The sequence below is a fragment of the Camelus ferus genome, chromosome 21, assembly GCF_009834535.1.
Source record: "Camelus ferus isolate YT-003-E chromosome 21, BCGSAC_Cfer_1.0, whole genome shotgun sequence".
Taxonomy (NCBI): domain Eukaryota; kingdom Metazoa; phylum Chordata; class Mammalia; order Artiodactyla; family Camelidae; genus Camelus; species Camelus ferus.
The window spans coordinates 29,461,556-29,486,446 of NC_045716.1; the positions used below are offsets into that span (position 1 = coordinate 29,461,556).

The 24,891-nt window shown below is 58.5% G+C and overlaps 2 protein-coding genes across 8 annotated transcripts in view; both read left to right on the forward strand.

Moving 5' to 3' along the window:
• On the forward strand, positions 1 to 24,353 carry SPG7 (SPG7 matrix AAA peptidase subunit, paraplegin). 6 transcript variants are annotated; one of them, XM_032464634.1, is made up of 17 exons: positions 1 to 237; positions 1,302 to 1,404; positions 2,460 to 2,549; positions 6,413 to 6,654; positions 7,850 to 7,989; positions 8,930 to 9,032; positions 9,648 to 9,773; positions 9,973 to 10,135; positions 10,320 to 10,493; positions 16,615 to 16,739; positions 16,833 to 16,935; positions 17,417 to 17,545; positions 18,809 to 18,924; positions 20,172 to 20,328; positions 20,868 to 21,034; positions 21,526 to 21,603; positions 23,205 to 24,353. In XM_032464634.1, exons 1-17 carry the CDS (start codon positions 31 to 33, stop codon positions 23,400 to 23,402), a joined length of 2,421 nt encoding a protein of 806 aa, XP_032320525.1. In that variant the 5' UTR covers positions 1 to 30; the 3' UTR covers positions 23,403 to 24,353. The 6 variants fall into 6 exon arrangements, 2 of the variants coding, with proteins under 2 accessions (XP_032320525.1, XP_032320526.1); XM_032464635.1 differs by having other exon boundaries at positions 2 to 237; positions 17,435 to 17,545; XR_004314094.1 differs by lacking the exons at positions 21,526 to 21,603; positions 23,205 to 24,353 and having other exon boundaries at positions 17,417 to 17,549; positions 20,868 to 21,000.
• LOC116658792 (glycine-rich cell wall structural protein 1.8-like) overlaps positions 13,626 to 24,891 on the forward strand; it is a 17,292-nt gene continuing 6,026 nt past the window's right edge. The window contains exons 1-2 of one of the 2 annotated variants that reach the window (XM_032464637.1): positions 13,626 to 13,946; positions 13,993 to 15,917. In XM_032464637.1, coding sequence (XP_032320528.1) covers positions 14,064 to 15,263 — 1,200 coding nt within the window. In that variant the 5' untranslated portion in view covers positions 13,626 to 13,946; positions 13,993 to 14,063 and the 3' untranslated portion in view covers positions 15,264 to 15,917. Of the gene's footprint in view, positions 15,918 to 24,891 lie in introns of both variants that reach the window. The other variant, XM_032464636.1, reaches the window with a different exon arrangement.

Consider the following 24,891-nt stretch of genomic DNA (forward strand, 5'->3'; position numbering starts at 1 on the left):
CGACCGCGCAGGCGCCGCTTCCGGGTCAACATGGCGGCCGCGTGGCTGCTGCTGCGCGCTCTCCGCCCCGGGCCGGGGCCGGGGCCGGGGTCGGTGCCCGGGCGGCTGCGGGGCCCCTGCTCCAGCGTCTGCTCGGTCTGGAGCCCAGGCTGCTCCGCCGGGGCTGGGAGGAGATGGCCGTTCGTCGTCCCCAGGCCTCATGTAGGTCTCGTCGGGCCTGGAGGCCGAGTCCTGCAGGTAACGTGAGGCCCTTCGGCGGCAGCGTTCGGGATGGTGCTACGAGGGTGCCCTCCCGCCCGGCCGGCCCCGGCGTCCGAGAGGCGGCCCCGGCCCGCATCCCGGGGCGGGGCGGGCGGAGAAGGAAAATTATAATTTATTGTCTTAGTCTGAGTCTGTGCTTATTCTATGGAAATAGGGCTGAAACAGGCAGTTCCCTCGTACCTGTGGGCTCTAAGCATATTATCTCACCAGTGACTGTAGCACTAATAAAGCGAAGTAATGAGGTTCGGACAGTGTTTGGGCCTGACTTTGAAGAATGACTTTTTTCTCTATGTCCAGCACCCTGCCGTTACCCGTTTATCACGCGGTCCACTCTGTGGCCCTCCTTTATGTGCCTTCTGGTCATCACTGAGCCAAGAATAGTGTGTTAACTAAGTGGGACAGTAATTGTCTGGACGAGGAATTCTCGCCTTGTTGCTAACAGGAACTTACATGTAATGTGCTCCTTACCAGAGAGCGCTTAGCAGGGGATTACTTTCCTCCATAATAGCTGCAGACCAGGGATGAACTAAGGGGAAAAAAATAAATAAATAAAACAAATGAAGGAATTGCCAACTCAGAGACAGAAAAAATTCAGCTGGACTGTTGACCTTAACATAAAACACTTTCCAGTGGGTACTGGTACAGTCCCTGGAAACGTTGTAGGAGGAGTCGTTGCCTGGAGACCTCGGAGCAAGGGGTCTGGGCAGTCACTGCCGCCCTGGCTCCTCATGTCCTGCAGAAGGGTTGTGAGCCTTGAGGCACAGAATGGCAGCCAGGGTTCCACACCTCTCGTTCAGCGTTTCTTTGACTTGCTGGCTTCCTTTTGACTTTTTGATGTTACCTTTTTTCTTTTGATGTTATGTTAAAACTTTGAAATAATGCTCAGACGATCACTTCATAGTTCAGGGCAGTATTAATGTTACATGTAGATAAATATTTGTGCTTTTAAGATGATGGTGCAGTGGGGAATTAAGCTGTGTTGCCTGCGTGTGCTGTGGTGTTGGAGTGGCTGAGCTCCATATCATTCTTTTTTTCCTCAGAGCTTCCAGTTGCAACTGCTAACCCCCACCTTTGAAGGGATCAGCAGGTTGTTGGTGAAACAGCATCTCATCCAGAATCCAGTCAGACTCTGGAGACTTTTAGGTGTGTATCTGTCTGTTGAAAGACATTTGTGGATACATTCAGGTCACGTTGCTTGTTTGACATTGTCAGGAAAACTAATTCCGGAAGAGGACCTCTAGCTGCTGCTCAGTGTGAGCCCCCACGCGCTGTGAAGTGGAGTTTATGGAAAGGAGATTTGTCTCAGGTCTGAACAGGCCAGTTTTGCTTTTTGCTTTTTGCTTTTTTGAGTTGTCTTTTTATTTTTTTAATTCTGGCCATAATTGGGCTGCTTGAATAGGTTTCCATGTCCTCTCTCTGGCTGTTTGTGTTCTGTGTCCCAGAGGTAACTAAACACAGCCTGCAAGTAAGGTGCTTCTCCCCTGCAGTTGCCCTGTTTGATGAGACACTGTGAGGTCCTGCTGTCTCTCTCTCCTTTGGTCAAAGGGCCTTGAGGGTTGACATCTGTACTTTTACTCCCTTCTTTATCCAGCCAGAACAGGGAAAAAGTAGACTCTTCCAGGTACACTCAGCAGCCTGGCGCCCACTTGTGGTCGCGCGAGCCCACATGCACCCGGTGCACCCAGACAGCCCTGTGCCGGGTGGACACAGAGGCAGTTTGACTTGTGCTTCTGTTAATGTCTGTGAACAAAGGGGCAGCTCACGTTGTGAGCGACTCCCCCACACCCCATTTTAAGCACTGGTCTGTTCAGAGCTCGGACAGGACAGAGCCTTCTGTGTGAGGAGTGTGACGTGAGCTTGTCCTGGTGAAGGTGGCAGCCTGGTCGCTGCCACCTGTGCCGGAGCCCTTGTGTTGTTTGTGTAAATCCATTTAAAGTGACTGTGTGTTGAGAGGCTTGTTCTCCAAGAAACTTATGACACTTTCTCAAATTTACTTTCCTAGATTTTATTTCTTCACATCGGCTAATTTCAATTACAAAGAGATTCAACTTTGTAAATCGAAGTAGTTCTTAATCTTGCGCACGTAGACTTCAGATGGTTTCTGTCTGAGTTTGGCTATTTGAGAAGATACTTTTCTCCTAAGTGTTTCCCTGCAGTTACAGGTCTTGACTGTTGAGCGCTTTCCCTCTTCCCTGTAGGAGGCACATTCTACTTTAATGTCTCGAGGAGGAGGCGGAAGATGAAGAACAACGAGAAACCCAAGGGGAGGAGCCCTGAAGACGAGGAAGGTAGATCTGTCTCCCGTTCTCCCCTGATGCCGCCTGGGGTGTCTGCACGTGGGTGCTCGAGTGTGAGGACTGGGAGACCCACCCTGAAGGCCACCCTGAGCACACTTGCCCCCAGTCTCCAATGCAGTTGCTGGGTGCTCCCTGCCGGTCCTTTCAGAGATGCCTTCACCAGCACCTGTTCAGAGAGTCCGAAGGCAGGTGGAGTTTCTGTCCTCTGCTCGGAAAAGGTGACTCTGAACCCGGAATCTGGGGTGGGGAGGAAGGCTCTGGGACCCCTTGGCTGGACCCTGCCCTCCTCGGCACCCCTGGTCAGTGTCGCCCCTGCCTCTGGGCCTGAAGAACAGCCCCATGGAGAGGGCAGTGCCAGCCTGCCCTTGAGGAAGGAGATCCCTGAAGTCTCACCTTCACTCTGGAATTAGGACTCAGCATGTATGAAGGTGGGGAAAGAAAAAGGTGACTTTGAATTGACCTCTGGGATGAAAGTCGGCTGCTTGGAGGTGATACACAGGGAAACCGCCAACCCTAATGGATGCTTGGAGCACGCCCAGCGCTGTAGCAAGTGTGTGCTCTCCTTGGGTTACCTGTGGGTGGGGAACTTGGGCGCCTGCTCTTCACCCAGAGGTGAGCCCCAGGGGCTTGAGGTCGGAGGGCAGCCTTGCTGGAGGGACTGCCCCCAACCACTCCTGTCCCCAGGTGCCACTGCCCCCCAGGGCAAGCTCCTGACCAGGTTGGTGGGACACGGGAAGACTTTCCCCAGATGCGGTCCAGGGACTCTTCAGGGGGTGGGGCACCCAGAGCCCCAGGTTGTGGGGTGCAGCCCCTGGTGCAGGAAGGTTATGTGTTCCTATGGCATGTGCTGCCCTGGTGGCCCCTTTGCCTTGCCTTGAGATGAGCTGCAACTTTCCGTTTTAAAGCTCAGTGGGGACAGGTTTTGCTCCCAGAAGGGACTTGTGCTGCTGTTTGGGTTTAAATTTAGGCATTTCTGGTTTCAGGCTTGGCATCGCCCTCCTTGTCCTTCACATGGTGCGGGGGGAGCTGCAGCCCCTCCTCCAGTGTCACCAAGAGCCCCACAGGCCTCAGCTCCTCTTTAGAAGGCTCCTGAATCTGAGTCCTCGCTGTCCAAGCCGGTTTCAGAGCTTCCGTTGCATTCTTACGCATGTCACTGTTTGACTTTGACCATGGCTGCTGCAAGGGGTGTGCTCTCCGTCCTCAGGGTGACTCCTGGGCCACTAGCCAGGGTCAGCTCGTGGTCCCATCGGCAGGAGTTTGGCCCCTGTGTCCAGACGGGCTCTCATCCCAGCGGCTCCCGTGGGGTCAGTGAGGTCGCTGCTACCCCAGAGACGCAGCAGCGTCGGCCGCGTGGTTCTGGGTTTGCGTTGCTGACTCAGGAGCCCTGCGGTGCTGACGGTCCCGGCCCAGCAGTTCTGGTGGTGGGATTTCCCAGCGGTCTCATGGGTTGGGGGGTCCGGTGGATGGACAGTCCAGTGGCTTAGAGGGCAGCAGCATTTCCTGGGTACCTCAGGACAGCGAGGTGGGAGGAAGAGGGGCTTCCAGGTGGAGGAAATGTCCCTGATGTCTAAAATGTTTAAATGCTGCTTTTTGTTTACTCTCAGAGTCAGGTTTTGTTCACCTGTTACACCCCGGAAATCCTATGTTTATTTAGCCAAGCCTGTGAGTGTGTTGTATGTGCACCTTCCCCTGCGTTCCCCTTTGCCTCTCAGACTGGCCCGCGTGACTTCTTACCTGGTTGATACTACAGACACGTGTTTTGCCGGGCATGGTGTCCTCAGGGTAAAATTTCAGAGGTAGACTTACTTCAGGAAACTAAATGTTTCCCATGCGCTCAGCCGAGATGCTTTCGAGAAGCACCTCCTGGTTTGCTCCGCCCGAGAACAGGGGCCAGTTCCTGGTACTTCGGAGCCCTGGGTTTCCAGGTCATTCTGAACCTGGCTCTCACCCCAATGCCCACCATGCTGTGCACACATCTGAAGCTGTCAGTTCCCGTGTGTGACTGAGTGTCCAGGGCTGGGACGGACCTCTTGCCGTCCTGGGGGGCTCTGTCAGGCTCCTCAGTGCCTGGGCAGGGGGCTCGGCGGTTTTGACTCAGAAGCTGGAGGAGGGTTTATTGGAAAACTGAAACTGTGTTAAGGTTTCAGTGTGCTCTCTCGGGGCATCAGAGCAGTCACCGCCGTTGTATAGGTGTGACCACGGGGGCTTCTGGAAGGGACCCTGTTACTCAGTGAGCCTCACCCAGGATGGCCCAGAGTAGCTGTCGGAAAGTGCAGCTGCCAGCCTCGATGGCTCACCAGTGGTTCATGAGGAAAGCAGGCTGAAAGCTAAGTGTCTCAGAGACGGCTTCTAAATAAGTGCTCAGCCGCTCACATGAGAACACACGGGAAGTGCTCACCTTCTTCAGTGGCCTTCTGGGGAAGTGAGTTTGAAATGTCAGCTGCACGGTCACCTATCATGAGCTGGGACAGTGTCTGCAATGCACCTTCATGTGTTCGAAGCAGTTGCTGGGGTAGCCTTCTCAGGCTTCATTTTGTGGGAGTTTTGGGAGGTGGTAGGTAGGTTTATTTATTTAATTGCAGCGGAGGGACTGGGGATTGAACCCAGCACCTCTTGCATGCTAAGCATGGGCTCTGCCCCCTGAGCTATGCCCGCACCCAGTGTTTTTAAGCTGGATTGGAAGTGCTCTTGAGTTCCTCCAGCCGGACTGTTGGAGAGGGGAGCAGACCAGGAGGTGCTTCCTGAAAGCATCTCGGCCAAGCGTGTGGGAAATATTTAGTTTCCTGAAGTAAGTCTACCTCTAAAATTTTACCGAGGACACCATGCCCAGCAAAACATGTGTCTGTAGTATCAACCAGGCAAGAAGTCACGCGGGCCAGTCTGAGAGGCAAAGGGGAACGCAGGGGACGGTGCACATACAACACACTCACAGGACCGTGGGGACCGCACTGGCAGGCTGTGCAGAGCGCAGTGGGCCGAGTCGCACTGCACTCTGTCCTTGGAGAGGCAACCACGCCGGCTCTGCTGGTGTGTGGTGCGGAGTGGGGAGGAAGCTGTGGCTGTGAGCTAGGTCTGTGCTGAGCAGGCCTGGTGAAGGCGGTTAGTGCAGGTCTGTAAAGCCGACGTGGGGTGTTGGGAAGGTGGGGCCTGCACTGCACACAGGACCCCCATGGTCTAGGGCCTCCTGCTATCTGGACAAGGTGCCAGTGGGCGCAGGGCCTGGGTAGCAGGCTTCTGGGACTGTGGGCTGGTGAGACCTTGTGAAGTCCTGGGCCAACAGTGCCGTGTCTGTGCAACGCGGCTCCAGCCCGCGCTCTGTGGGTGCAGGAAGCCCAGGCCTGGCCCCCGGTGGGCCTGCTGCCCATCTGTGCTCTGGGCCTGGGGTCAGTGACCCCTGAGCTCCTCAGTTAGCGTTGGTACCTGAAGGGTGTGACGGGGGCTTACCTGACGGTTCTGGTCAAGAACGGGCCTGCAGACTCCTCCGCGCGCCACTTCCCACGTCTGTGCCGAGTGCTGGTGGACTCACTCGACGTCACTTGTAGGTGGGGGAGGGCAGGCGGGGGGGGTGACTGTCATCAGTAACTTGTGTGTGTGCGCCCGGCCCGTGGGCCCTGCGCCATCAGCGCCAGCAGCCACCTGCACCAGGCTGGTCCAGGAGGTTTTGATTTAAAAGCTATTTTGTGTTATCTCAGCCAGTGAGGCCTCAGTGTCCTCCCTCAGGGGGACGGTGGTGACCTCAAGTGGCTCGTGATTCGTCACCTTGTTGAAAAGCTGGCCAGAATGCAGGGTCTTACTAGGCGGGTGCAGGGTGGGGCCAGGCCCGGCCTGACGCCCTCGCGCTGTCCTGCCTCCAGAGGAGCGGCGGCGCCGGGAGCGCGAGGACCAGATGTACCGTGAGCGGCTGCGCACCCTGTTCGTCATCGCCGTCGTCATGAGCCTGCTCAACGCCCTCGGCTCCAGCGGCGGCAACATCTCCTGGAACGACTTTGTGCACGAGATGCTGGCCAAGGGCGAGGTGCAGCGGGTGCAGGTGGTGCCCGAGAGCGACGTGGTGGAGGTGTACCTGCACCCTGGGGCCGTGGTGTTCGGGCGGCCTGTGAGTCGGGCGTGCGGGTTGTGGTGAAGGGGGGTCTGGGAGGCTTGGGAGGCGGGGAGAGGCGGCCCTGGGGTGGGGGCTGAGGGCACCCGGGGTGTCTGGGCTGGTGCGGGTCAGTCAGGTAATGGGGCCGGGCAGGTTAACCCGCAGTGGCTGAGACCGGACTCAGGCCAGTCAGCCCTCGGGAGGAGCAGGAGGAGAGGGGAGCGGAGGAGAGGCTGCAGATGTCGTGTGAGGTGGGGCCGGGCCCTACGGAGGGGAGAGGTGCCCCTGCGACAGCGTGTGAGAACGAGCCCCTCGCCTGGCGTCCCTGCCCATCTCTGACACCCGTTCCCCCGAGCACCGGCCAGCGTCAGGCCAAGAAGGACGCTCCTGCCTCTGCTTCCCGGGGGCCTCTCTCCTGCCTTAGGGGCCTTTCTTGTTAGTGCTCTTAATCCAGGGTCCAGTTAGGGATCATGAGTTATATTTAACTGTCACGTTTCTTTAGCCTCTTCCCCACTTTTTGTTAGAAGTTTGCATAATGGGAAAACCAGGCTGGGTAAAACTGGGCCCCCTCTCTGTGGTGGGGGACCACCGGCCTTTATGCTCTGCTCCCCCCCGAGCGAGCGCACTCTCCTGTACAGAGAAGCCCAGGCTTCAGTCGTAAGTTGACACGTAGTAACTGACTGTACTTCAGTAGAAATACATATAGAGAGAGCTTGGAACAGTTAAAGTCGGGCTGGCTCGGGACTGGGCTGTTAGAAAGATGACATAGGGCCCGTGGGCAGTCAGACCTTCTCACCAGCGCTCCAGGAACGCCGCCTGCGCCTTCCGCCTGAGCCCGTCCTCTGTCCTGGGAGTGGACACCTGCTTGGTGGGATGTCAGGTTCACCTGACGCGTGAGCAGCAGACTTCGGCAGGTTGACTGTGGTCCCAGGTCCAGCACCGCAGGCTCCTTGACTCTGACCGAATGCGAGGCAGGTGCCGAGTTTACGATGCACGTGCCACCCTTCGTTTGTGTGCACTGTTGTATCAGTGACAACTTGGTTGTAATTGTGTTTGAGAAAACTGAAGCTTTCTAGACATGGAGGTGGTTTCCGATGGCAGGTGAAACCCTGAGGTTGTCTGCACAGCACAGCTGAGGCTCCGCTCTGTCGCGTGGGCCGCCAGTCTGTCCTGTCATCACCCTCATAATCCCTCTGCTCTCTGTCCCCAGCGGCTGGCCTTGATGTACCGCATGCAGGTGGCGAATATCGACAAATTTGAAGAGAAGCTGCGAGCAGCTGAGGACGAGCTGAACATTGAAGGCAGGGACAGGATCCCGGTGTCCTATAAGCGCACAGGATTCTTTGGAAAGTATGTCAGTCATTTCTATGGGGTCCTGAACTAAACTGACTTTGTAGCGTGAGAAAAAAAACACAGACAGAAATCTCAGACCGGCCCTGCCCGCAGCGAGCCCCAGCCCTTTGGGGAGGTGGCACGGGGACCTGGAGCTCCTCGGGCCTTCGCAATTCCCGTCGCTTCCTCAGTTGTCTGCACAACAGTTGTCTGTTCTTAATGCAGCACATTGTGGGTTTGCTGTTTCCACAGACAGGAAGAGGGAGCAGGGAAGGGAGAAGTAGGGTGCCCCGCAGACGCTCTTGGTCCCACATTGCAGAAAGACATAGAGACCCGTGCAGGGCCTCAGGGGGACAGACAGATGCGCAGGGCACGGGGTGTGTGAGTGGACGCTGGGACCGCGGCCCTGAGACCTCATGCAGAGGTCTGTGTCTGCTCGCGGTTGAGAGCACAGTGACCAGCAGCTTCTGAGAAGTGACGGGTCTCGGTCCTGAAGGCGCAGGCCCCGAGGCTGCTGCCCTGGCTGCTGTGGGGCATGGTGGGGCACAGCTGGTTCCTTTCCACGTGGCAGGGCTCCCTAGGGTCTGCTCTGTTTGCTGCTCTGGTGTACTTTGCTCTGCTAACCCAAACCGGTAGCCTCCTTTTGACACCAGAGTGCGTGGGACACGGGCACCTGCTTCGGGTGGGCCAGACCGTCTCGGCTCTGGTTTCACGCAAGGCAGATGCTGCATGTCCTGTGTTGCTGCGCTCCTGGCCTACCTATGGGGACACTGTGTGAAGGCAGGGGCGGGTGGGAATTGGACAAGGAAGACCATCTTCAGCCGCGGCTTCTACACATTTGTCTCAGAATGGAGTCTCCTCTCATCTTTGAAGCATCTGTGGGCTGTAACGTGGTGCAGTGAGAGTGTTGGCTGCCCTGTGGCACCCTGAGCCCACACCTGCCTCTCTCTCCCGCCAGCGCCCTCTACGCGCTGGGGATGACGGCCGTGGGTCTGGCCATCCTGTGGTACATTTTCCGTCTGGCTGGGATGACTGGAAGGGAAGGCGGCTTCAGTGCTTTCGTAAGTGCTCTTGGGGCCATCTGCCTTGTGCAGGGCTGGTACACAGTGAGAGGTAACCCGTCACGGAGGCCAGTGGGGCTGTTGTCTGACACTGCATCTTGCCTTCTGCTCAGCTGACGGAGGGTGGGGGGCACAGCACCAGCTCTGACTGTGACTGAGGCCCCCTCTGCTTGTGGGGTGTCTGCGCCAAGGGATTTGAGACTGTTTATTCTAAGGTTTTCCATGTCAGCTGGATGTGACTTTCCTGGAGTTTCCCCATCGGCTGAGAAAATTTCAGGGTTGTCTTTAAAAAGGACAACCTTAACATGCTTTAAAAATATTCTTCTGTCATGGCATTCATTACAACGTGCACTTTCCCTGTGTCAAGCTATCTCTGGCTGACAAGCCTCATCGGCTGAGGGGCCACAGGAGCGGGGCCGTGGGGTGCCTCCTGTCCCTTCCTGGAAACCGGGGCGGTGGGGACGCAGGGTGCCGTGTCTCCATGTGCAGCTGGAGACTCGCCCTCACTGTGAACACAGCATGGTGTTCTGTACTCAGCTAGCTGCACCATGCTTGTGTATTTTGGGCTGTTTACCATTGTGTTCACATAATACTACCATTTGTTTTTCTGCCCAGAATCAGCTGAAAATGGCTCGCTTCACAATTGTGGACGGCAAGATGGGGAAAGGGGTCAGCTTCAAAGATGTGGCGGGCATGCACGAAGCCAAGCTGGAGGTGAAGGAGTTTGTGGATTACCTGAAGGTGAGCGCGTGGGCGCAGGTGCGAGGGGCCTCGGGGCCACCACGCGCCATGTGCTCAGTGGGCCTGTGGAACCACAGTGGGGGCGCCTGTTGGCCTGCTTTCCCAGACCACATGGGTGTGGCCGGCGTCCGATCCCATAGTCATCTCCTGAGGACTCTGAAATGCTAGGCCAGCGCCCCATCACCCTCTGCTTTTCCAGAGCCCAGAGCGCTTCCTTCAGCTCGGCGCCAAGGTCCCGAAGGGCGCACTGCTGCTCGGCCCCCCCGGCTGCGGGAAGACGCTGCTGGCCAAGGCGGTGGCCACTGAGGCCCAGGTGCCCTTCCTGGCGATGGCCGGCCCAGAGTTCGTGGAGGTCATCGGAGGTAGGCGTGAGGGTAGGGAGTGGACGGAGGGGCTGGGTGTCCCCTCATGGTGCGGGGGGTCCAGGAGGGAGCAGCCCTGTTCACGGGGGAGGACGCTTGTGGAGACCTTGGGCGGCGCTGGTCCCAGCCCGAGAGGAGGTTGGTGTCTGCGACCCGCTGGCTTCCTGGTCATCTGTGTCCTCAGGCCTGGGCGCAGCCCGCGTGCGGAGCCTCTTCAAGGAAGCCCGCGCCCGCGCCCCCTGCATCGTGTACGTCGATGAGATCGACGCGGTGGGCAAGAAGCGCGCCAGCACCACGTCCGGCTTCTCCAACACGGAGGAGGAGCAGACGCTCAACCAGCTGCTGGTGGAGATGGACGGTGAGTGTCGGCTCCAGCGGGGGTGCCCCGGGGCGCAAGCCGGGCCGCTTAGGAAGCTGCCGTCTCCCCTAGAGACTCTGCTTTCACTTTTACAAAATCGAGGTGCAGAACGCCAGGGACGGAAGTGTCAGTTCAGGTCACGGTGGTGTTTTTCGGCTCCAGGGAGTCTGGGTGATGGTGCCGTTGTGTGGGTCTCCCTGCCCTGCTGAAGAGTGAGCGGGCGGAGGGTGGAGTGGACATGTGTGGACAGGGGGCCACCGGGGGCAGTGCTGCGTCTGCTGTCCTTGGACATGAGCCCTGGATTGGCTTCCACACAATTCTTTTCCTTTTTAATGGACACGACCCAGAAAAGGTAATGTGGGTTGTTCCCTTTGGCGCTACCTTTGTTCGGAACTCTCGGGTCTGCGTGTGTAGCTCCTGCTTTCGTGGTGGACAGACGTACATATGTCGCCCCCACGGAGAGCGCAGTGGCACGACGCACACGACTACACCTACTGTTGCTTGCCCACCATCACCAGCTGCCTCCCAGTCTCGTCTTCCCAAACAGAAACTGTCCGCGTCCCGCCCCGGCCCCGCGTGCCGCCCCGGCCCCGCCTGGCTCCCTGCATCCGGCTCCCGGCCGTCCCTCGTGTCAGGCTTGTCTCTCCGACCTTGGTGTTCTCCAGGCCCTTCCCTTTTAAGACTGAATAATGTCCCCTTGCGTGGAGGGACCACAGTTGGTTTATCTGTTTCTGCGTCGATGACACTTCTGGCTACTGTGAGTGACACCGCTGTGAACGCGCCGAGTCCCAGCTGTGTTGGGTCCATTTTTAACTTCTTTTTAATCAGAACTCTGGTTCTTCTGTGTTAAATGCTGTAGGTAGAGAGTTTTTTTCTCAAAGTATTTTTGGTTCTAAGGGAACCATTTATTTGTGAGGCTGGGCTGATCCCCAGACCACAGAGGGTGCATCCGTGGGGTCGGAAGGGGCCTGGAGACACCCACGTTCTGGTCTCATCCACACTGGCCTTCGGGGATCAGCCCAGCCTCACACATCAGCTACCATCCTGTCTCACTGATCTCCTCCAGCCTGGGACTGTTTCTGCGTCGTTGTCCTTGTGACGTGACACTTCTTCCAGGCCAGTCCCATGAAAGGATGTCCCCCCGAGGCTGCGTCCTGGGAGTGAGGTTGTGCCCTCACGTGTGGCAGAAGCAGCAGCAGCCTCGGTGCCCCTCGCTGTGCACGGTGTGGACGCTGGTCCCTGCGTGGGGACGTGGCCCACAGGACCCCTCCTGTGCTGCTGTGCAGTGGACGAGGTGTGTCGTCTGAAAGGTCTGCAGGTTGAAAATCAAGTGTGCTTTCTCACAAAGCCAAGGAACGTGCCTTGCTCCGTCCTGAGAATGGTTTGCGCCTGGAGCTGCCCCTGGAGACCCTTACGTCCAGCTCTTGGCCATTCATCCAGCAGAATTTGCTCAGGGACTCGGTGCCACAAATTCAGGGTCTGGGCAGGGAGTTCCTGGAACTCAGTGTCTGTAGTTGTATGAGTCTCGGGACTCAGATTCTGAGACTCACCCTGGATGTGGGGGCTTCTGAGAGCCCCTCCCAGGCCCCTCTCCTGCTCCGACTGCGCCTCCCACCCAGTGCCTGGCTGTGACGGCGAGGCCTGCGTTTTGACCAGCACCCTGTCTTCCAGTTCACAAGGTCGTCGCCCGGAGTCCTTGGCTTTCTGGAAGCCCCAGCAGTGCCACATTGCAGCGGGAGCCTCTGGTTCCTTGTGAAAGAATGGCGACCTTCGTGACACTGGGACAGAGGGGAGAGCGTCGACTTCCAGGGCCCTGGTAGGGCGGCCACCTCGTGGCCGTGCTGCAGACGCCTGTCCAGCTGTGACCCCGGCTGGGCTCCTGGGCTGCGAGAGGCCCCCTTCTCCACGCCGGCGTCTTCTGCTGTGTAAAGTGAGGTTCGAGTGCACGGCCTCACCCGCAGGGCTGTGACCTTGTGTGAGTGATCGGAGGCCCCACGGCCCCGCTGTGTGTGTGGCCAAGTGCCTGGGCCATGGGGCCGCACGCCTCTTCCTGCTCCTGTTTTTCACACGTGAAGACAGCCCCCTTTTGGGCAGACTTGTGCCCACCAGGAAGCGTGTACCAGGTGGCGTCTTCCCCGACTGGGCCCCTCTGTGCTGTGGCAGGAACAGCTTCCACCAGGTTTGCTGCCACTGAGGCCGCTCCTGCGAGGGCCCCGCAAATGGCTCTTTGTGCCAACACAGCTGAGTGTCGCAGCTTTCGGGCGGCTCTGAGGAGCCTGCACGATGCAGACACCGTTCCGGCTGTGGGAGAGCCTGGGAGGAGGGGTGGCTGGCCTCTCAGGTCAGCAGGGGCCAGGGACCCAGACCACACGGCAGGACGCTGGATTCAGCTGAGCCACCTGATGGGATCAGCATGGAGGGGACTTGGGCCATGTGCCCCTGCAGGGGACTCTTCTCCACGCTTCCTGGTGGAGGAGCTGGGGGCGAGATGGATCTGATTCTGTGCAGAGGCCTTAGAAAGCCCCAGCCACCTTTTCCATTTTAGTCTGTGACCCACTTCAAGTTGATGTCTGCGAGGTGTTGGTCGCAGCTTAGTCTGTCTGTGGATGTGCAGGTGCTCTGCGCCCTCGTTGGAAGGGCTGTCCTCCCTCCACTGAGCCTGCACTTGCCTGGGGCCTGTCTCTCTGCTCTGTTGTCCACCAGCCTGTCCTTTTCACTCTGCACCCTCGTCGCCTGGCTGCGTGTTGTCTTGAAAGAGAGTGAAGGAACTCCTCCCACTGTGTTTTTGACCAAAAGTGCTGTCCTGCTTTTTTGCCTTTTCATGTAATTTTAGGGTAAGCTTGTCCGTGTCTAACAAAAACTCTTACTGAGATTCTGATAGGACCACACACCTGCCAAGTTAACTAGAATCAAAAATAGTGGCGACACCAAACGTGGTGAAGATGTGAAGAGATTGGACCCCAGATCTGTGTGTGACCCTGGATCCCACTTTGAATAAAGCAACTGCAGAAATGGATCCTGAGTGAAACCTGATGCACCTCGGTGGGCACATAACAGGAAAACAGCCTGGCTGTTCTGAACAAACCGAGCATGCCCTGACCCATGGACCCAGTGTCACACTCCTAGGTGCTGGTCCCGGCGAAATGTCCACCCAAAACGCGTGTGCACCACTGCACATTCCGTTTGTGATAGCTGAAAACTTTTCGGGTGGGTGGTGGTGAAGCTCCGGGGGGTGTTGTCCTGGGACACCGCCGCAGGAAGAAGCAGCCGGCTGTCCTAACAGGCACCCGCTTGGGTGGGTTTCAGAGGAATTATGCTGAGTGAAACAGGCTATCCTCAGGAGTCCACGTAGGAGTGACTCAGCATCTGTGAGGTTGTCAGAGTGGCCAAATCTAGAGATGGAGCGTAGATAAGAGATCGTGAAGAGTCAGGATGGTGGCAGGGGGGCAGGAGGTACGAGAGGTCGCGAAGGGTCAGGATGGTGGCAGGGGGGCAGGAGGTACGAGAGGTCGCGAAGGGTCAGGATGGTGGCAGGGGGGCAGGAGGTACGAGAGGTCGCGAAGGGTCAGGATGGTGGGGGGGCAGGAGGTACGAGAGGTCGCGAAGGGTCAGGATGGTGGCAGGGGGGCAGGAGGTACGAGAGGTCGCGAAGGGTCAGGATGGTGGGAGGGCAGGAGGTACGAGAGGTCGCGAAGGGTCAGGATGGTGGGGGGGCAGGAGGTACGAGAGGTCGCGAAGGGTCAGGATGGTGGCAGGGGGGCAGGAGGTACGAGAGGTCGCGAAGGGTCAGGATGGTGGGGGGGGGCAGGAGGTACGAGAGGTCGCGAAGGGTCAGGATGGTGGCGGGGGGGGCAGGAGGTACGAGAGGTCGCGAAGGGTCAGGATGGTGGCAGGGGGGCAGGAGGTACGAGAGGTCGCGAAGGGTCAGGATGGTGGCAGGGGGGCAGGAGGTACGAGAGGTCGCGAAGGGTCAGGATGGTGGCAGGGGGGCAGGAGGTACGAGAGGTCGCGAAGGGTCAGGATGGCGGGGGGGCAGGAGGTACGAGAGGTCGCGAAGGGTCAGGATGGTGGCAGGGGGGCAGGAGGTACGAGAGGTCGCGAAGGGTCAGGATGGTGGCAGGGGGGCAGGAGGTACGAGAGGTCGCGAAGGGTCAGGATGGCGGGGGGGCAGGAGGTACGAGAGGTCGCGAAGGGTCAGGATGGCGGGGGGGCAGGAGGTACGAGAGGTCGCGAAGGGTCAGGATGGTGGCAGGGGGGCAGGAGGTACGAGAGGTCACGAAGGGTCAGGATGGTGGCAGGGGGGCAGGAGGTACGAGAGGTCGCGAAGGGTCAGGATGGTGGCAGGGGGGCAGGAGGTACGAGAGGTCGCGAAGGGTCAGGATGGTGGGGGGGCAGAAGGTACGAGAGGTCGCGAAGGGTCAGGATGGTGGGGGGGGGCAGGAGGTCTTTGTGTTGGTGGACTCTCCTCATCGAGGCAGGGGTGGATCCAGGTGTGGAGAAAGGGGTGCCCGGCAGCCTGGGCGCGTGGAGTCAGGTCCGGCACGCGCGTGGCCTGGGCCATGGGGACTGCCCTGTGCCGTTTTTGCAGCTCCCTGTGCAGCTGTTTCGCAGCAACCCCGTGGCCTGGCCGTTGCGGCCCGGGGGTGGTCTGGTCTGGTGGGCCGTGCTGGCCTGGAGCCCCTGACGCTCGCTCACCGGGGCCCAGCTGCCGCTTCTCCTCCGCACCTGGTGTTCCCTGCTAGTGTCCAGTGTTTCTCACTGTTAACGTAGTCTCAGGGTCTGTACTCACGGTCTTGGCCTTGGCAGGCAGGCATTTCGGGAACCTGAGGCACGAGCGCTAGCAGGTCTTCCCAGCCAGGGTTCTGGACGAGCTGGGGGGCTCCTCCGTCTCCGAGGGGCCCCTCCCTCCAGGAGCCTCTGGTTTCCCACGTCACTTTCACTTTTCCCTGAAACCGAGTGCGGACGGCCAGGCGGGGCTGGTGCCTCACATGTGCCGGGGCACTGCTTACTCTTGTCTGAGTCTGCTACAGAAGTCAGGGTTACTTTAAGACATCACCTTTGCAGCGGGAAGCGGTCTTCTGCAGTGTCCACTTGAGACACGCGAGTGGGATGGGGCTCCCCGTGGCGTCCTGGCTCCACGCTCCTGAGTGCAGGACCGAGGACGGGGTGCCTTGTTTCCAGGACACGTTTCTTTGACGTTCTGGGGTGGTTCCCTGGGGGGTGGGGGCTGCTTCTCAGTGCTTTGGTGTCGGCCCCTCAGTGAGGTGGGTGCCCTCCCTGGGTGGGGGGCTTGGCTGGGCCCTGGCCGTGTCCTGGGATCGTGGAGGGAAGGACCATCTGCTGTGAGACACCAAGCCTGACGGTCTTTACTTTTTTAAACTTGGTGTTACTGAACTTGTCAAACGGCCACCAGAGCGGAAGGGAGTGTGCGGTGAGCCCCATGTCCCAGCCCAGCCTCAGTGCCTGTCTGTAGCGGCCAGTTTTTTCTCCCACACCCCTCTGTGCTCCTCCCCATCCGCTGTGGGTTATATTAAGGCAAACCCAGAGTTCTGGCTCTTCAGGGCTCCAGGTGCACCTCTTTGCATTAGGAGAATTAACAGTGTCATCATCTGTGTCCTTGCCAGCACCTCATGTCCATGCAGGTTCAGGTCTCCTCGGCTGCTTCATGGATGTGTTTCTGCAGTTGCTTTATTCAAATTTGGGTCCAGCCCAGGTTCACACATAGATCTGGGCCATTTTTTATGGTCTCTGGACTTGCTTCTAAGTTCTAGTGAGAGAAACCTGGGACCAAAAACCCAGGCTCTAAGACCCAGTGTTGGAGAGGAAATGTCCCCAGTGTACCCCCCTGGTCTCTGTTGTCCCGGGCAGCGCAGTGTGAGGAGGTGCCCTTCGTGCCCCCCATGCTCTCCTGCAGGTGCCATCTGGACTGGAGGACAGCCTTGGCGCACAGACCTGGGTTCTGGCCTGTGGCTCTGCCCCTGGGCTGGTGGCCTGGGTGGAGCAGTTCCTCATTCAGAACGACTGCAGGGCCCCATCTCTCCTGCCCTGTGTCCTGTGGGCATCTGTGGGGAAGCCGTCGGGTCGGGGACCCCGGCCTCACAGCCGCCATCTCTCCCTCCAGGAATGGGTACCACCGACCATGTCATTGTCCTGGCGTCCACCAACCGCGCTGACATCTTGGACAACGCACTGCTGAGGCCCGGCCGACTGGACCGACACGTCTTCATCGACCTCCCCACTCTGCAGGTGGGCATGGCCGGGCTGCCCTCTGGGCTCATCCATCCTGCTCAGCAACCCCAGTCTGGCCCTCGCACCATGTCCTTTGTCCTGCCTCTGCAGGAAAGGCGGGAGATCTTTGAGCAGCACCTGAAGGGCCTGAAGCTGATGCGGGCCAGCAGCTTCTACTCTCAGCGTCTGGCGGAGCTGACGCCTGGCTTCAGCGGTAGGGGCTGGTCACCCCCGGGACCCTTGCTCTGCTCCAGGGCCTGCGGCTGGCCCTGCCTGGGTGGGAGCGGGCTGTGTGCAGAGGGGGCAGAGTCAGAGGGACAGCCCTCCCTGAGGTCCTGGCACTCTGTCCGCATGCTGCCCTGTCTCCCCGCTGCTCCCTTGGGCGCTGCTCTGTGAGGCCATGTCCCCGCCCCACAGTCTCACTTCTATTACAAATGGAGATTTTTTTCTTTGTGGCTCTTGTTTTATGGGGTAACGTAAATAAAAACCCCTTTTATTATATAGTCTTTTCCCTCTGGACTTCTTGTGTTCTTAACTAGAAGCTGGTGACTGTTAAGGATCCTTTTTTGTCTGTCAGTGTGTGTGGGAAGTGGTCCAGCACATGGCATCACAGGGATGGGGGGGATCGGTTGTGCTACGTGGCCCTGTCCCTGCCCTTCCCGCCCCTCCAAGCTGCCCCCCTTTGTCTGCTGGAGACCCCCCTGTACCGGCAGGCGCTGACATCGCCAACATCTGTAACGAGGCTGCGCTGCATGCGGCGCGCGAGGGGCACCAGTCCGTGCACACGTCCAACCTGGACTATGCCGTGGAGCGCGTGGTGGCCGGTAGGTATGTGCCCGGCGGGCTCAGCCCGAAGCACCGGACAGACGGTGGGCGGAGGGCATGGGTCAGGCTTAGATGCCGCATGCTGGCATTACCACCTGCGACAGAGGCTGCGTTGGTGTGTCTGCCTTCACCGCAGGCCTTTTCTGTGTGCCGAGCTGTTCCTAGTTTGCTGCCCGCTGGTTGAGAGCGGACATGGTCTTCAAGTGGGTGCATAGACGGGTCTCACAAGTGCACGTCCTCGGCCCTCAGCCGTCATCAGCCTGCAGCGCGTGCCCATCAGTGGGGTTGGCCTGGCGTAGGGGGTGTAGGCGGGGGGCCTGGGCTGCTGAAGGTGGAGTCCATGTGAGGGAGCAGGATGGAAGCCGGGGAGGCGTCTGGAAGCTTCCACAGCCCCTTTGGCACCACCCACACAAGCCTCTTGTCCTCAGCAGGGTTCAGGCCAGTCACTGAAACTGAACTGCAGGGCAGCAGGCCCCCCCACAGGCGCGTCCGCAGGGCCGTCGCCCTCGTTCTGAGTTAAGGTCTGGGCAGGGGCCTCTGCCGCTCAGGGAGGGATGGAGTTGGCGTGGGCACAGCACTGCTTCTCACTGCACGCTCGGTTCTGTACAAGCTGTTGATTTTACGGGGATGTGGATGAGCTGCCTCAGGAGTGTGGGAGCAGGAGGTGAGGACGGGGTCCCCGGGGTGTGCAGTGCCTCAAGCATGGGTGCTCCCCATCCTGAGCTGGAGTGTTGCCGCATGACTGGCTCCGGGTGACGCAGTGCATCGTGTGGCCAGCGCGTCTCGGGACGGGCCAGCTTACGGCCAGGGGTGGTGGTTGCGCCTGGGAGTGTGAGTCCCACGTGCCCTGAGCCTCGAAGTCGCACTGGGTGCAGACTCTGGGGTGTCTAGGAAGTTTGGGGCAGGGGTGACCCCTCAGCAGTGGCGTGGACTGGGCAGTGGGACATAAAGGCTGGGGTGAGAGGTCAGCTACAACGGGGTGAAAGGGCTGGAGAGTCGAGGCTGCAGCTGCCCTGCTTGGTCTGGGGGGCCAGCCCAGCAGCCGCGCAGCCCCACCAAGGACCTCACTGGAGCCACTCGAGTTGCGCCCACGTTTGCAGGAGTGGGGACGAGCCAGGCCCCTCCAGAGTTTCCCGAGGAATTGTGAGGGATGGGATGGGGTCAGCAGGCGGCGGGGTCATGGAAGGTGAGCGTCCGGAGACGCTGGTCGCTGATCCAGGGTCGTCTGTGTCCTGAGCTTACGTTCCTGGGTGTCCTCTCAGGGTCAGCCAAGAAGAGCAAGGTCCTCTCCAAGGAGGAGCAGAAGGTGGTCGCATTCCACGAGTCGGGCCATGCTCTGGTCGGCTGGCTGCTGGAGCACACCGAGGCTGTGATGAAGGTGGGCGTGGCCGGGCGGGACTGGAGGGCAGGGGTCTTGACCACGGAGCCCAGCCAGCCCTGGAGCAGAGCTCCCTGTGGAGGGCCTGTGGTTGTTAGGGTCCAGGCTCAGGGCAGGGTGTGCAAGGGGGAGGCCTCAGCCTCACCGGTGGGTTTGCCCGTTGGAAAGCCACTTGACGATGTGGGGTCTCCCTCCCGTCTGCGCGATCCGTCATGGAGTTAAGAATTGCCAGGTTTACTGTCCCTCTGAAACGTGTTCCTTTCATGATCCCTAAGCTCAGAAGGAACTGAGGTTAGCACACAGTTTAAAAGCTATTCTTGCAGACGTTTGCAAGCTAGATGAAAACGCTGGTCAGGTGGTGACGTCACGGGCACCTCTCTGGGCACGTGCACTCGTGACCAGGAGGTCCCTGAGTGATCATGGAGGACACTTTCCATGTATGGGGTGTGGGTGCCCTGTCTTGAGGACTGTAACCTTGCCCTCCACAGGCGGGAACGGGGGCCTGGTCCCACCTCTCCGGGGGAGCCACCCTGCGGTTGGCTTCCTGACGTCCAGAAGTGGGCCGCGGCAGCCACGTTCTGGGGCTTCAGTGTCCCTTCCTGGCATTTCCGGGGATGTGAGTTACCGCAGGGCAGGTTGTTGGTCTGGTTTCCTTGGATGCATCCTGCTGACCAGGCTGGTTCCTTTTCTGTCCTTGTCTGAGGCCATGACAAAGCCGCTGTGCACAAGAGGCACCCCCAGAGGTGGGCTGCACCGTCACCTGCCAGAAAAACCCAGTAATTGAGATAAATGTTGTAATGCAGCATCTCAGGAAAATCAACGTAGAAAAACCCGTGATGAAGTAAATACCCTAATATGCAATTTCCTGTTCTCAGAATTTTCAATTCATTTGACTAAACACCAGATGAGCTAGTCACACCAAGAACTCCCACTCCCGCAAGCTCGGTAGTCTGCCAGGGACCGATTGCGACGTTTCCCCTTCAGAGTCGCAGCGTCCCCCTGCTGCTGTAGCCCTCAGGACGGCACTGCTGCACGAATCTCAGCTGCCCAGGGCCGCTGGCAGGGGTGCTCTGGGCCCTTGGGTGGGTGGTCACGTGCACAAAGGACTCACATCCAGCAGTCAGGGCGCTAGCCGCTGCTGTGGTGTTGGGGACAGTCAGAGGCGCTTTACTGTTCTGACACTGTCCCCACCGGCACTGCTGAAGCCTGTGTCCTGCCCACTCACTTGGGCCCCCGCTGTCCTGTAGGTGTCCATCGCGCCGAGGACAAACGCAGCCCTGGGCTTTGCTCAGATGCTCCCGAGAGACCAGCACCTCTTCACCAAGGAGCAGCTGTTTGAGCGGATGTGCATGGCCCTGGGTGGCCGCGCCTCCGAGTCCATCTCCTTCAACAGAGTCACTTCTGGTGGGGAGCCGGGTTTCCTGGGGGCCTCTAGATCCGGTACCCCTCCTGCAGGGCGGGGGGTGGACCTGATGGATTTGTTGTGGGATGCAAACATAATTTTCAGTGTCGTTAAGTGTTTTATTAAAGATGAGCTGTGGTCCAAGGAGATTCGGAAGCAGGCACGACTTTTTAAATAAGTTGTTAAAAAGCTTTTCCCTGCTCGTGGACTGAGTGCACTTGGGTGGTTAGTGTTGGTTGGGGCTCCATGCAGTTCAAGCGCCTTCCTTGAGCCATCAGGAGTGGGCAAGGTTCCCGAGATGCGGGGTCCCTGTTGGCAGTGTGCCCTGAGACCTGGGCTGGTGCTGGGTAGCTGCCGGCACAGTGAGCCCAGATGTGCTTCCTTTGTAGCTGGTTTTAAACAAAAGAGCATTGTTTCTAAGTTTTAAAGATGGGATACAGTTGTCCCCTGGGCCCACTGCCTCTGCTGTCAGGCCCAGGCACGTGCCATGGGGTGCCCAGGGCAGAAGCCTCTCTGCTGACCCCGCTCCCCACCACTCCAGGGGCACAGGACGACCTGAGGAAGGTCACCCGCATTGCCTATTCCATGGTGAAGCAGTTTGGGATGGCGCCCCGCATCGGGCCTGTCTCCTTCCCTGACGCCCAGGAGGGCCTCACAGGTGTCGGACGGCGCCCCTTCAGCCAGGGCCTCCAGCAGATGATGGACCATGTGAGTCTGCGGCCTGAGCCGTGGGGCTGGGAGGCCGTCTCATGCCGGCGCCTGGCCTCTGCCTGCAGGTCTCGGCTCTGTGGGTGTCCTTGCTGGGGGGACTATCAAAAAAACGCCTTGAATGATAGAGCCAGTGACCCCCTCGGCCCACAGGCCACACTGCGCTGCCCATGGGAGACCACACCAGGCTGTGTCAGCACCCTCGGGGAGCTCCGGTCGCTTGGTGCACTGGCACTTGGGGCGGCCTTGGGCGTGGATGATGTGGGTGCTGGGCCCATGGCTCCCGGAGCTGGCGGGTCACCTGTGGGTGTGATGGCTGCTGGGCCGGCCTCTTGACAGGGCACTCTCGGGGCGAGGTCGGGGCCGGAGACACTTGGGTAAGGGATGAGAGGCCGTGTTCTGAGCCTGCATTACACCATGGACTTCAGAGTGGGGCCGGTGCAGGTGGTTAGCCACTGGCGCGTCACAGGCCTGTTCCCTTCCATCGGCAGGAGGCAAGACTGCTGGTGGCCGAGGCCTACAGGCACACTGAGAAGGTGCTGCTGGACAACTTGGACAAGCTGCAGGCGGTGAGGGCCCACTGCTTTCTGACCTCCGAGCACTGCCTGCCCCACCACGAGGCCTGGCCAGGGTGCCGCCCGAATACACTGCCGACTCGGCGGCTGTCCTGTGCAGCGTTTGTATGTGCACAGCACAGTAGAATAGCATAGCCAACAGGAGTTTCACCCAGCTCAACGGAAATCCAACACCCTTCCCGCTTGTTTTGGCTTTTTATGATGAACACATCAGGCCAGTTCCTTCAGAGCAGGCAGGACATCGTAAAGCCCCCCATACTCTTCACCCATCTCCAGCAAGTAGAAGGGTTGGTCAATTTTGTTGAATCCTTTTCCACTCTTAAGCTTCTAGAATTTTTTAAATAAATTGTAAAGCTTAGAACAGTTAGGTTTTCAGGAACGTTGTAGGCATAGCAGAGCCCCTCACACCCCACGCCCAGTTCTCTGTTAACATCTTCCATTGATGGGACAGTTTTCACAAACCTGTGAACCGGTGTGGACATGTCACAGCTCAGGTCCACACTCCATGCACATTGCCTGGTTCTTACCTCCTGTTCGTTTCTGCTCTTGGATCCCGTACTCCGCTGAGCCCGCGGGCCATCAGGTCTTTCTCAGCAGCTGCTTCTCCCTCCTGTTGTAACAGCCTGGGCCGTCTGAGGGGCGGGCTGGTGTGAGGAGAGCATCCCCCAGGCGGGGTCTGTTTGATGTTGTTGCGGTAACGCTGGGTGCTGGGTTGGAGGAGGTGACCTCGGGGGTGAGGTTAGTGTGGACGCAGCAGGAGTGGGCAGCTCTTTGTGGGTGGGCTGTTGCTTTAATGTGAGATGGTGGGGATGGTGGTTTGGGTCCTCACCAGCAGCACCAGTCCCCCGGAGCCATGAGCAGTGCAGCATGTTGGGCCCACTGGGCCCTGCGGAGCCCGAACCTGCAGTGACCCAGGCCCATCGCCAGTGCGGTCCCTGCGCTCCACCTCGCAGGACTCGGGCTGGTGTGGTGGGCCGCATGTTCTGCCTTCTGTCAGGAGTGAGGTTTGCTCACACTGTCCAGCGTTCCATGGGCTGGCAACATAGAGTTGACCTTCCAACACTGTGCAGGGTGGGGTGCTGACCCCTTCACCATTGAAAACCTGTGTGTAACCTGACAGTCGGCTGGCGATTCTTTGTCTGCGGATCCTACCAACTGTAGACTGTGTGGTGCCGCCATCCATGTTTGTTGAAAATCTGCACATAAGTGGACCTGTGCAGTTCAAACCGTGCTGTCCCAGGGCCAGCTGTGTCAGAGAAGCCGGTGTTGGGGGGACAGGGACAGAGCAGCTTCTCCCCAGCTGTGAGGTCTCCCAGCTCTCACCCCTCAATGCCACCGTCCTGCCCCCCAAGTCCCAGAAAGGAGTCCTGCGTGGCAGCCCTCCATTCCCCCACATGTGACGCTCACCTGGCAGAGGAAATCGAAGTTGCCCAAAATAAACAGATTTGGATGGGGAGTGGGAAGATGGAGGAGGCCGGCAGGTGGGACTTTATCTTTAAGGTGGGGGTGGGGAGCGACTCTCCGTGCTTCCCAGGGTGGTGGCGGGCCCCTCCTCTGCCCCTGTCCTGCTCACACCACCCGTCTGTTCTTCCCAGCTGGCGAGCGCCCTGCTGGAGAAGGAGGTGATCAGCTATGAGGACATCGAGGCCCTCATCGGCCCGCCGCCCCACGGGCCCAAGAAGATGATCGCACCTCTGAGGTGGAGCGACTCCGAGAGGGAGCGGCGGGACGCGGGCGAGGAGGTGCCCCAGCAGCAGCCCCCTCGCGGGGAGGAGCCGTCCTGTCCAGGATAGCGGGCCTGCTTGCCTGTGGCCTGGGGACATGGGCGGGGTGGTGGATGGGCCTGAGATCTATTTACTGAGTTCCCTGCCTGTGAGGAGTAAACAGACCGTAGTGCAGAGATGGTTTCATCTGTGTGTGTGGGTTGTCCTCGCCCGTGGGAGGGTCTTCTGGGCTTGGTATGGGTGTGCGTGGAGTGGTCCCCCAGCTCCCAGGCTTGTGACACTGGTCTCGTGGGTGCCGGGCACCTCCCAGCCCGTGACTCAGTCAGAATGCTAGCAGGACCTGCCTGAAAGGACCCTCTGAACTGATGGTTGCCCGTCCTCTGCTGGGCCCTGTCCAGGGCTTATGTGTCAGAAGGGTCACAGTCGGACCGACATTGGATCTGGAGGACTAAAGCACCGCCACCTGCTTCCGTGCGGATGGGCGCACCTGAGGACTGTGACTGCGTTGAAAAATTCTGTGAGCGGAGGGCCTGTATGTCCTGCGTGGTCAACTCTGCTCCAGAGGCTGTTGGGCTTGTCCTGTGTTTGCAGTGCATAATGTCAGCTATCTGGTGACCAGTCAGGAGGGGAGGAACAGACAGATGCAGTCCACTGCTTCACACTGGGCTCCTTGCCTGGCAGAGTGGATGCAGCGTGGCCTGACCGTAGCTTCCGGAACTCCGCATCTGAGGTGTGAGGGCTCCTCCTTCAGACAGACATGAGTTCTCTAAGTAAACGTATATTTAACATAATCAGAGCCTCAGGGGAATATTAGAGAGTACTGAAAGCGTTAATTTACAGTTCTTGGTTTTTGGGGGAGGGGAGGCAGGTGACTTGGTTTTTAGAGGCAGTGCTGAGGATTGAGCCCAGGACCTTGTGCACGCGTAGCTATACCCTCCCCGACTTACAGTTCTTAAATTATAATACAGATTGTTCTCCACTCTGATCTATGCTCAAGTAAACGTGATTTTTTTGTTATGCTTTTTTAAATTTTATTTTTTAATTTGTTGTTGAGATGCCGTGTATTAGTTTCAGGTGTACAACACGACTGGTATTGAGAAGATCACCACAGTTGGTTAACATCTGTCACCACACAGTTACAGAAGTTTTTCTTGTGATGAGAACTTTTAAGATCCGTTCTCTAGGCAACTTTCAAATAAGACCATTTTTGACAATAACGCACTTCCAGGTGCTCACCGACAGTGGTTCTCCTGTTTCCGGCATCTTTCCTTCAGCCTCCATCTGGGTTCCGTGTAGCCTACGGCTCTGGACAGCTGTGTGGCTAGCTGGCTGGCTCCAAGCTCTGTGATTAAGCTCTGAAGTCGTCCTGTCCCTACTAAGTTATTAGGCTACTGCTTTTCCATATTTATGACATGGTTATAAATGTCAGGCTGATTTACAAAGTGCTATAGTGACATGACTTTTTTTTTCTTAAAACATTACAAAAACCACTTTGCTGTTAGGAGATTAATTTTAAAAACCAAGGATGTGTGTCACAGGGCTCCAGGAGCTGTTGCCG